This window comes from Triturus cristatus, chromosome 8, assembly GCF_964204655.1.
Source record: "Triturus cristatus chromosome 8, aTriCri1.1, whole genome shotgun sequence".
Classification (NCBI taxonomy): Eukaryota; Metazoa; Chordata; class Amphibia; order Caudata; family Salamandridae; genus Triturus; species Triturus cristatus.
The window spans coordinates 1268558695-1268571129 of NC_140591.1; the positions used below are offsets into that span (position 1 = coordinate 1268558695).

At 41.6% G+C, this 12435-nt stretch overlaps 1 protein-coding gene across 1 annotated transcript in view; it reads left to right on the forward strand.

The window, feature by feature from the left end:
- F5 (coagulation factor V) overlaps positions 1–12435 on the forward strand; it is a 582702-nt gene that overhangs the window by 439784 nt on the left and 130483 nt on the right. Inside the window, exons 16-17 of the mRNA XM_085622982.1 lie at positions 8376–8595; positions 9808–9987. Coding sequence (XP_085479108.1) covers positions 8376–8595; positions 9808–9987 — 400 coding nt within the window. The remainder of the gene's footprint in view (positions 1–8375; positions 8596–9807; positions 9988–12435) is intronic.

Genomic DNA, 12435 nt, shown 5'->3' on the forward strand with positions numbered 1-12435 from the left:
GTCAGCTGGAGAGCCTGACTTCACTTTCTGGAGTAGAGCAAGAAAGGAATCCAAAGAGATAGGGGAGAACTGGTCAAGAAAGGAAGAAACCAAGCACAAACAAATTCACTTTTAACCAACACAAGGCATTTGTTGCTGATATTTGAATACTGTCAAACTGGTGGCAAAAATATCTCAAGAAAGATCAATAATGAAATTTCAGTATTTGAAAACACCCTCTCCTTTGCTGAAGACTAAAACTACAATTCTGGTTAGCTCTAGCACACAAGTGTCACTAATTAAAGTTTCACAGAACTTGTAGTTACATAGTACATCAGTCAGCCCATTGAGAATTTCAGAGCTGCATCTGTTTCTAAACCTTTCTAAACTCTGCAAACCTCCTAACTGTCTATAAGAAGTAAAATAATGTTAAACCCCAAATCTTTGTCTAAAGGGAGCATAGACCCAATTAAGTTGGGGCAATGTCGTACGTCTGCTAAAGGCACTCAAACCACTACCCCATCTTAGCTCAAACAGCATAATCACTGTCTCCTTTAAATTAACTTGCAGCTCTAACACCAAAGAAGCAACAGAAGTTACCCGTGCCTCTAAAACTATAGCCGATTTGATCTATAAACATATAGACCATTTCAGGGAATAGGTAATATGATTATCCAAATGTCCTGTAGAATGTTATCCCTCAGTACTCTTGAATTACTCTCCTCTCTCCACCTCCCATAGCGCTAATAAATCAATATAACCTAGCACACCTACGCAACTGAATACTAAATGTCCAGATGCAAAACATAGTGATTCAACTTGTCTGAAAAGCTCTTCTGTCACTAATAATGTGTATTGCCCCAATGCTTCCAGACCACTGGAGGAATACATCAGAATGTATTTGATGAAGGTTAGTTATGTTGTTAAGAGCTCTGCCAAATTCTGTTTTCAAGAAACCTTGGCATTAGTAGAGGTACCATTTGCAGAATGTAGGGATGTTTTTTATTATATCTGAGAAGTCCACAAAAATAGTCATGCAAGGAGAGGGCTCCTTACACATGTAGCAGCACATCTACATTTATAAGCTCAGAAGTGCGAGGTTGATTTTCCATTTTTACTGCAGATACAATTGAAGATAGCTAACACCTTTTTTTAGCCCCCATTTGAAAAACCAAGTTGATTATCTCAACGTGGCATCTATGTGACTCACAAGACTGTGCCTTCAAACTTATCATGGTGATTCAGTGGTTACGATCTCAGCATGAACATATCTGTGTGAATATAACTGGCAACTTGTTCTGCGGCAGTAAATCTGTTGATCGGTTTAAGATTTAGTTACAACAATCTGCACTGGAATATTCCAGCTTGCAACAGACCCGGGCAAAGGAGAGAAAATTTAAGTATAACTTTGCTGGAGGCTCTCTCAAGTTTTGAGACTATGCACCATGAATGGGCTTTATGAGCATGATTGACCAGTTTTTACACACTTCCATTAATAGATATGATGTCCTTGATTATACACTAGGCACTATAGATTTGTTTCATTATGTCCATAACTTTAAAATTCTTATACAGAAGTTACCATTTTCCACAAACGTTTGAACTTTCTTGTACAGTGCCAAGTATTATCCCTGTGGCTCAAGTTGGCCAAACACTGTGAGCAGGGTAACTGAAATTGACTAAATTTACATTCATGAAAGATCCCTTCTGCAAAGGTGGTTTAGAGACAAGCTAGTATGGACTTAGAACGGGGTGGCTTTCCAAGTAATGGTAACTAGTGTGAGAAACAGTGCAATATTATATTTAGCTCGCTTTTAGAAAATTTACTGGAACAAAAAAAACAGGTGCTTTTGCAGCAGTGAAGGAGCTATTTCTCCGTAAGAGTACCAAGCAAAACAATGGATGGTATAACAGAGAACTGGTCTTAAATAAATCAGTTCAAATCCATGCGATGACAAGCCAATGACAACAACATAGCTCATAATTCATGGAACAGTTATGTTACATCTTTACATATCTTTGAAGAAGCATTTCCACCTTAGCAACTTCAGGATATTAACAACATGAGTTTTGTAAATTAATAAAGATTGTGTTATTAACATTATTATGAGTTTTAAGATCATCTGTGCTGCGGGACTCAATGGCTCCCTGCATGTATCTTTAGGAAGCCTCCTGAGGCCTGGAATGATTGGTTGACACCTCTTTTAATAAACAAAGAGAACAAACCCTGCTTGATAATCGAATATAGACAAAGTAAACGATAATGTATCTTATACTTTGTCTATATTTAATTACCAGGCAGGGTTTGTTTTGTATGTTGTATATTGATATATTTCCCCTGAACCTGCTGGTATATCTGTTTGTAGGGGCCCTCTTTGCTTTGTTTTACTGACACCTCTTTTAAGCAACTGATTGACAGGAACATACCAGATTGTTGGAGAGGTTCAATACTATTTTCCATCCACAAAAAAGACTCCGTGTCAGCCCACTAATTACTGTCCTATAGCTTTATTGTTTGCTGATGGCAAATGCTTCACCAAGTTGTTGCTTCATGAATTGGAACAGTGAGTATGTGAACTTAACATTATTCCTTTCTTTAAAGCAGGATTTCAACATTTTTGCAGTATAAAAAACAATTGAATTACAATCTTAGTGTTAATTAACAGAACAGTTAACTCTAAAGGAGCTTTAGTACATACATCACTCATTGACTTCAGTGAAGCATTTGATTATATCAACATATGTTTTTTGTGGTCAAAACTAGCAGGGTAGGGTATTCGGTCTGCTCTCCTGTGGTTGAATATAGCATTGTAAACCAATACTTGGGCTGAAATAAAACTTGCTGCTTCTTCTGTCACAACGGAAATTCTTCAAGAAGAGAGGTTTAAAACAAGGTTGTGTGTTAGCACCGCTCCTCTTTCACCTATGCCAGCTGATTTGAGAGAGCTATTTGTTTCTCCCAAAGGTTGGGTGGTAGATTTTTATGGGAGAGAAGAAAAGTAAAAACAGACTGGGAGTAGAGGGACCAAGGGAAGTTTAGAGACCAGAGATAGATTCCCCAAGAATTACTGCTAAACACAAACTATCCTCGGGTCTAACGTGCTAAAAGGGAACCATCTGTCACATTGCAGTAAACATTTTTTATACTGCAGATGCACTATTTTTAATCCTGACACTGAGAGCGATCCAATAATGTTTCCTTCACTCTTAGTAGTTAGTTTTAGTATCACACACTTCACTTGGTTTAGCATTTTTTTCTACACTGCGCCCATTACCAAGCCAGCTTAGTGCTTCACATCTAGAGGATTTTAGTATATCCTTTGTAGAGTAGGAATCAAAACATCCCTGAGCTCCTCCCTCATAGTGAGGGGGTTGTAGCCCTTGGCGGGGCTAGGTGTCTCCGCCAAGAGGAGAATCCCAGATGATGAAGCATGCCACATTGGTGGGTGATAGGATTTCGCCCTAGCTAAAGGACTTTTCTAGTAGTGATTATGTCTCGTTGCTTGTGTCTCCTTGTGGTGCTCTTTTAGCACATTAGACCCGAGGATATTTTGTGTTTTGCAGTAAATTTTGTGCTAGTTTTTTATCCCTGATATTGACCTATTAGATCAGGCAGTGGCTGGTCTTCAGACATCTCTATCCTTAGTGGCTACTGTTCTATCAACAGGTGAGCCATAAATACTGATAAGGCAAACCTTATGTTTTTTGTTGTGAACTAGTAAAAGGCAACAATTGTTATTTAGAGACTTCTAAACTGGAGAGAGTACTTGCCAATAAATACTTAGCCATGTGACTGAATAAAATAGGGACCACTGCAAGCACCTTGCCTTCCTAAAAGCAAAAGTGTACCATTATTTTCCTTACATACCTAGCTTAGTACCGTTTGCACATAGCACCGTGCACAACTGGCAGATACTTTACCACCTACTGTTAGCTGAAACTGATTGTGCTGCCTTTCATGAAGACTGCTCGTGTAGAGATCCCCACTGTACAGTGATGCAGCCGCACGCACGGCAAGAACAAGCACCTCCACAAAAGTTCTCATGAGCCACTGAGAACCACTGAAATGTGCATCAGCAGAGATAGACATTGCTTTGTATCTGCTCTGAAGAACCATTCAGCGTGGGCCGAACATTTTAAAAGAAGATGTGCTCTGTTTAAGTGAGAACAACACTTAACTGACTGGTTATGTACTTCAATTTATAAACTATGCTATAAAATTATCTTTCTGCTAATGGATAATGATCTGTCATTCGTGTCTGTGAGAGAAACTAACATTTAACTTTTGTATAAAAACCAGGAAAAAGTGTTATCTGTTATATCTATAATGGTTTTGTTTAACTGTGCGATACATTTTTGAATTTCAATGTAAACAAGCTGGAGGAATAACAGGTAGAAGCACTGACCAAGTCTGAAAGCACCTTCACTTTCCATCCCCGACTCACTGAACACTGCCACTGGATGAGTGTGAGCACTGCCTTTCCAATAAGATAGAAAAGTAACAGAGTCGAATGAGGTAAAAACAAGCATTGGCAAACCCAATAGGTCTTACCTCGGTGAGAGCTATTAGTTTAGTTTACTTTAACTGTGTTGTACAGCACTGTGGTTGTACAGTATGTTTTAAAGTTTTATTCTAAATTGCTATGAAACAGCCATTATTCTTTTGTTATTTAATAACGCGTGAGAGGTGGTATGAGCTTTGAGTTAAGATGCGAAATGGAAGGGAAGTAGCAACACGAACAAAGGTTGTCTTAAAAAAGTATTATGATATAGTGAACACTGCACTTTTATAAGGGGTTGGCAGTGCTTAATATAGAGAATCCAATGGAAGTGGTAGTTAATCAGTATGGTGGATAATGGGTAATGTGATAGTAAATACGCATCGTGTGTAGTGGAAAGGTCTGTTTAATTTTAATTTATGAAATTATTTAATTTAAATTGATGCAAATGGTTCAAATTAGTTAATTCACACATGTAAAAAAGAAGAATGAAATTTCCCTTGTAACATTGCAAGGCAAATAGTTCCCCAAATGTGATACCTCGTGTTTGAGCTAAGAATTAATTCTTTTAGTTTTTAGAAGCACAGCAAAAGTATGTACTTGAAGCTTGTTTTTGGCACAGTAAAGTTCATAATAAAACTTAGGCTGTGGGTGTGGTGCAGTGACAAATATTGTTTAAATCTGTCTAACTTATCAAATGAAAGGCAGCATTGTCAAAGGTGGAATAAAGGTAAATTTAAAGCCGAATGTAAATGTTTTCCTCTTTGTTGCTTTTTGGACACCCAGAAGCTGAAATACGGGAAGGGTAACATTTTCCCCTGTACCTTACACACATCCTCTGTTTTTGTAGTCACAACTATTGCTTAAAGCTGTCTAACAAAAGAATTGAAAGACAGCATTATTTGAGGGGAATAAAACTTAGTTTGTGGTTGAGGTGCAGATTCAAATATTGTTTAAAGCTTTTTAACTTAACAAATGAAAGGCAGCCTCGTCTGACGTGAAATAAAGGTAAAATTAAAGCTGAATTTACATGTTGCCCTCTTGGTCGCTTTTTGGACACCCAAATGCTTAAAATAAGTGAAGGGTAACATTTTTCCCATGTACCTAACACACATCTCGTTTTTTTGCAGTCATAACTATTTTTTAAAGCTGTCTAATAAAAGAATTGAAAGGCAGCATTGTTCGAGGGGAATAAAGTATAGGTTGTGGCTGAGGTGCAGTCACAAAAATTGTTTAAAGATGTCTAACATAAAAATGAAAGGCAGCATTGTTCGAGATGGAGTTAAGGTTTAAAGCTGAACGTAAATGTTGTCCTCTTGGTCGTGTTTTGGACACCCATAAAGTAATATAAGTGAAGGGTAACAATTTTCCCATGTACCTTGCACACATCCTGTGTTTTTGCTGTCACAAATATTGTTTAAAGCTGTCTAACAAAATAATTGAAAGGCATGGTTGTTTGAGGGGAGTAAAACTTAAGCTGTGGTTGAGATGAGCTACAAATATTGTTTTAGCTGTCTAACTTAACAAATCAAAGGCAGCGGTGGAATAATGGTAAATAAACATGCCCTCACATTCAAGGTTCCTTATGGTTGAGATAAGAAAATGGGCTTCCCATACTGCTTTCACTTGCAATGTTAAGGGGGCTGGATTATTCTCTTTTTTACATGTCTACATTAGCTCATTTGCACCACAGTCACAAGACGTTGTGGTGCTTCTCGGTCTTGAATGGTGTTTCCCAGCTCCAAAGGCCACAGCTCTGCACATAACAAACCACAGAGCAATGCAGGGTCTCGTTATCTGCAGATAACTGGTCTTTGAAGCTGGGTAACCCATAAACATTCTGCAAAGAAAATGAATGAGAAATGTCCCCTTAACATTGCAATTCAAGAGAGCATTGGAAGCACATTTTCTTATCTCAAATAAAATGGAATGCGACAGAGTGTATGTGTACAAGGCAAGCAGTCCCCTTAATGTGATAACTAGTGTGCTTGAGCTCAGAATAAACAAACATGTGCAAGGTCCCCTCGCAATCACGCCTTAAACACAGAAACTCGGGCAAATTAAACTTGTTTAAAAAAACACAGTAAGGACGGGGCCCAGATGCAGTTGCAAACAGCGGTGAAAGCTAAATAAACAAGGGTAAGGGGCACTGCAATGAGATGGAGGGAGGGGGGACAAGCAAACGACAGAGCCAGCTGGGAAAGATACACTCTGTAGAGTGGCTCATCAAAAGATAAACAATAGGTCCCAAAAGTGTGAGTAGTGTAAGGGCACAAGTACTTGGGCCATACTTTAGGGGAGGGTCACATGCAAGAAGAGGAAAGTGCCAACCGCAGACCTGACCAGCAGGAAGCGAGCAATCAAGAGTGGCTTTGAAGCCCATCAATGTTAAGTAATGGGAGGGTGGCTCTAAGCCCACTAACAGTAAATAAAATGCACATGCTATGTCTATGCAAGACCTAAAAATCCTGTTCAATTCCTCAGACGACCAGTATTTCCCAGCAGGGTTAAATTCTTCCACCCTTCTATTGCACCGCGGGCATTTCTATGAGAGCTGGTGAGAGTGCAAGAGTGATCTAAATATCAATTTCCGCTCTCTCCCAGATGCTAAAGGGCTGGACTCGGGGGCTATACAAGACAGTGTGGGCTATCATGCAATGGCTGTCCTCTCCTCCCCTCCTCCTCCATACCCAGTGGTCCTGTCAACCCACAGGATCAGCCAGTGCTTGGTATATCAATCTGTGTCAGGGCTGTTGTCGGGAGGCGTCTACAGCTTGCACCACCCATTGTCGTGGCCAGCGCTGCCAGTGAGAGTATAAACAACCCTACAAACATGACACTCCTTCAAGTGTGGCACTCCAGACCATTCCAGGCCCCCAAATCTATAAGAATGGCTTGGGTGCCAGGTATTAGTCATTTTTAATGTATATTTAATTAATAAACTACTGTGGTGTGTTCATCTCTAAATGAAACAAACAGCACCACTATGTGGCAGACTATCATAAGTGCTGGTGTTGGGAATTTTGTGCTGGTGCCGAGCACCGGAAATTACCAGCACACATTAAGCACCGGGATCAACAACACATTGGTTTGTTACAATGTATTTGAAAGGCATATCTCCCACGCGGTAAAAGTCAAGAATGTTTATGTGGGAGTAAGAGTTGGTGTGAGTGTTGGAATAAATTGAATTAAACAGGTGTAAGGGTGGGATTAGAAGTATTTAGAAATAAGAGTGGAAGTAAGAATAGGTATATAGAGAGAGGTATGAGTAAGAGGCAAACATTAGGAGTATGCATTTGGGTTATAATAAGGGTAGGAATGGGAGTTAGAGGTAGTAGTACATGTAGGAGTTGCAGAAGGTGGGTGATGCGAATAGGTAAAGTGTGGGACTAGGATTAGGGATAGGAAAGAGGTTTGGGATAGGCCAAATTGGAGTAGTGATAAGAGTAGCATTAGGGGTAGGAGCCATGTTGTGTGTCATAGATAAAAGCAGGCACCTCCATTGCAGTGCTTGGACATTTCACTGTCCATGTGATTCAAGGTGAGCCCTCTGTTGACAGAATTATTCACATAATAGCCATGGCAATGATAGTAATGGGAACATGCTCCTGTGTGCTGATCTAAAATGTGAATGACACTTGCATCAAGTGTTGGTGGAAGGGGCTGACCAAAAGCAAAAAATGGCTGAAGGAAGCTGACCCAAAGCCCCCTCTCTATTTCATGAGCTCTGGCAGAAAGTTAAAGCTGTTTCTGGACCAGATGTAATCACCCTGTGTTATCAACAAATGTTAAACGTAAAATCCTATACGAACATTCAGAATGCATAATAAGGCCCCTTTTACAAAGTTCAGTTTTGTTCCCCTTTCTTAACTGAATTTGTAATTGTCTGTTTTGCAGGAAAAAGACATCCATTCAGGGCTAATCGGCCCCCTTTTGATCTGTAGAAATGGGACACTTGACAAATATGACAACAGGCCTTTGGACGCCAGAGAGTTTATTCTGCTCTTCATGACTTTTGATGAGGAGAAAAGCTGGTACTTTGAAAGAAAATCAAAAAATACATGCACAGAGAGAGCGGTGGAGGCAGCCGATGCGCAGCAGTGCCACAAGTTTCATGGTGATTAAATGTTTTAGACCTTGAAAAAGCATTACATCTGTTGTTGTTATATCACAGTCTATATATATAATTTCACCACAGTAAATATGACATATGTTTGTTTTTGTAAAAAAAATAATAATTTTTGGTAAGAGGTTGGATCTTTGACTATCACACTTAGGCCCTCATTAACAGTGGCCTGTGATCCGAGGGAACACCGCACAGATCCTTACTTTCACCAGGAAATTTCAGCTGCTGAAAACAGCCGAGATCTTCATGTGAAAATATTAAGGAAAATGATTGTCCGGTAAATGGTCCGGATTTTCCTCGCCCTGGGTCTTACCGATACCGTGAGTACTGCTTATTCCAGGAGTGTGGAAAACCCAACCCATTCCAAGTTGGACCGTGAGGGTCTACTGCGGAGTGAGGAACTACCACAGGTATTGAAAGTAGCTGAAAACTTGGCTCTTTCTTTAATCAATAATGTATTCACTCCTTTGGTTTTATTAATACGGCCATTGATCATTTAGCGCCAGAAAGCTAAGGCGTCGGTGCGCTTTATAAGTTCCTACTCAAAGTTAAGTATGTATGGTGTGGGAAGAGAAGGAGTGAAGGGCAAAACGAAAGAGGAATGCTTGCAAAAGCAGGACCAATGCATCATACAGCATTGAAATGCGTACAAGTATAGTAGGGTGGAATTATACATACAGTGTTTTTAATATCTACCACATCTCTTCACTAAGACATTTTTAGGAAACCTTTTTCGGTGAAGCCTTGATTGTCTTGTCATTTAGCTAACCCTCAATAGTTAACTTGTTTATTGTCAAAGTAACTGCTTTATTTGTGAAAGAGAAAGAACAAAGTCATGCCCTAGCAACAATTTCACTAAAGCATACAATAAAGTGATGGATTGAATTCTTGAATTAATCTCAGCCTCTGGTAATTACTCGGGCCGCATCCCAATCCATTGTTATTTTGCACACCATATCACCTCAGTAGGGACACAGCTATATGCAAATGAGTCTTGACCCTGCTCCAGTGGGGACAGCCCAACGTGATCCACCCTGAACTGGAACACAAGTAACCTAGGGCCAGTTTCACTCTAGGTAGGGCTCAGCAGCCAGGAATAGCTTAGCTCCAGTGACCTAGTGTGCCATAGTGAGTCTTCAGTTTGGTTGTGGTTGTACCTTTCGTTCTTCCCCAGATTATATTGTCGTGTCTGTTTATTACCAGCTATCAACGGCATCATCTACAATCTGCAAGGCCTGAAGATGTACACCAACGAGCTGGTGCGCTGGCACCTGCTGAACATGGGCGGGCCCAAAGACATCCACGTCGTTCACTTCCATGGACAGACCTTCATCGAAAAGCAAAATCACGAATCCCAGCACAGCGCCTACCCCCTGCTGCCAGGTGAGCACTTTCACTCACTGAAATCACTAGCACTTGGAGGGTTGGTGGGAACTCACAAGATTTGGGTGAGAGCCTTATGCATAATTATGGATCTTATGTATGTACAGGCAGGGACCAAAGAGTGGGTGCAAATTTCGCTCTGCCCTTTTACGACCTGTTGTCATTTTGTAATGGGATCTATGCGTTGATAGGTTTAGTCGCAAAATGCTCCTTCACAGAGGCTTGCAAAATGACCTAATGAATATTAATCAGGTATTTCTCCGTGTGTAACCCCCTGTAATTGGCTGTCAATACAGGAATGGCGGCCTGCAAGGCATGGGCGTAGGAAGTGTGGGGGATGCGGGGGATATGTCCCCCCCAGATTTTGGAGTGGGGGGGACACGGGGGAGAGGGGACAAAGGAATTTCCCCTCTCCCTTCTGTTATCGCAGGGCCATTAGCACGCGAAAGCGCTACCTAATGGCCCTGCACTTGTCCTGCCTGGAGTCAGAGGCCACCCGCCCTCTGCCTTTTGTTATGCTGCAGGAAGGCTCAGCCGTTCTGGGAAGGGCAGAGAACGGAGAAAAAATAAACGCTGTCTCTTTTCCTTCATGGCAAGGACCGTTTCCACTACTCCTGATCTGCCTCTGGCGGCTGCCCTCCTCTCTTTATTCCTCCATCTCTTTCTGTCTCTGTCTCGCTCCTGCTTACGTGCTGATTTCAAGAGGCAGCTCTTAAGGTACTCTCTCTTGCCTCTCCTTTTCTTTATTTGTTCTCCTGTGAAATTGATGCAAAAAAGGCTGAACACTTTGGCTGTAAATGTCCTCATTTTCTGACCGTTTTCTATTGAAAAGAAAAACCTCGGAATGGAGAGAAAAAATAGTTAAATACCTAAATAAAGCAATACAGAGTGGACAGCAGACAGGCCAGACTGTTATTTACACCCACACACATTAGCGCCACTTTACAGAGTTTGCCAGTGAAAGCGCTACTTTCTTTTTATCTTCTTTCTTTGAACAACATTGTTTTCCCAGGGTGGGTAAGTGCGCCATTCCTAAAGGGACTGCAATACCTGGTTGATGGGTAGTGTGGAAACGTTTAATATGATCGTTTTCAACTTTTTAATTATTTTAGCTTATAAAATGCGGCTCTGTGTTTGGGGATGTGGTCTTTTTTAAACCAAACTGCATACATTTTGAAAGGATATAAGCAATGGACATTAAAATGGGTCCCTTCCTGGTCCTGTAGCCATGTCTTGAACTTTTCAGGCAAAATCACTTACTGATTTCTGAATAATGAGTTTAAAACCGTGAGGGTAACCATGTTTTTTTCTGATTACAGTTCACATGCTTTGCGTATTCTTGCATTCCCTATGAGTGTTTGCTTTTTCCAGGGTGTTATTCATTTTTTTCAGGCAGCATTTTACTGTTGTCTAGTGCATAATTTGAATTTAGTCGCAGCACAATTAAGTTGTGCTGAAGGCAGTGCACGTTTCTCTCAGTGGGGCAGTATGGTGTTCAGTGTGGGAGAGAATGTGGCACTCTGGCCAGAGCTGCTGAATTTGGAACTGGAGAACCATATTCAGACCTTCATGACCAGTTCACCATACCACACTCCTGACAGAGCTTATTCCGATGCTACACCTTAGAAGGCCCGATAGACCTTAGAAGCCCAGGTGTCTTAGCACCCGCAGGTGGACCTGTCCACCACAATCCATACTGCAGTTCACTTCCAGTCTTACGGGCAGGCATATGAAGAAGCACATCCTAGATCGACAGTGAATCTGTCACTGAGGTCACAAGACCCTTGAGGCCAGTCTACCTCACCCATTGGTACCTCCATTGGCCTTTTTCCAGCACTAGCAGTGCAACTTGCCAGGGGTTGGCAATGTAGGATTTGCATGCACACCAAACTTAGGGGGTGATTATAATGGTAGTGGTACCGCCACGTCACCCCGTCGGTGGCGGTCCCACCGCCATTGGTGACTGCATCACAGACCGCCATATTACAATGGCGGGTGGTTACCTGGCGCTCGGATAGACCAACCACCATGCACCCGACGGGCTTCTTCAGCCCGCCGGTGTGGTGGAGGGGCTCGTGGTTCCTACAATGCTGGTGGTGCCTACCATGCACCACAGCAGGGATTACGATGTCCCTTACCCGCCAGCTTATCAATGGTGGTTCACCTGCCATGGAAATGCTGGCGAAAGGGACATTGCGGGCCCGTAGCAGGCCCCTTTACCCCTGGCCCCCAGACATGGGTCCTGGGGGGCATCTATGATGCCCCACAACATATCACTGCACCATGTGGCAGGCACCGATATATTTAACATGTTCCTTTTTATTTACTTTGCGGCGGATGATGCAGCCAGCAGCACCTGCTGCAATGTAAAAGATAGGCACTGCGAACACCGTAGTGGCAGTCGCATTGTAATGCCTATCGTGGGGCCTCCACCTTGAAGGCCAGCGG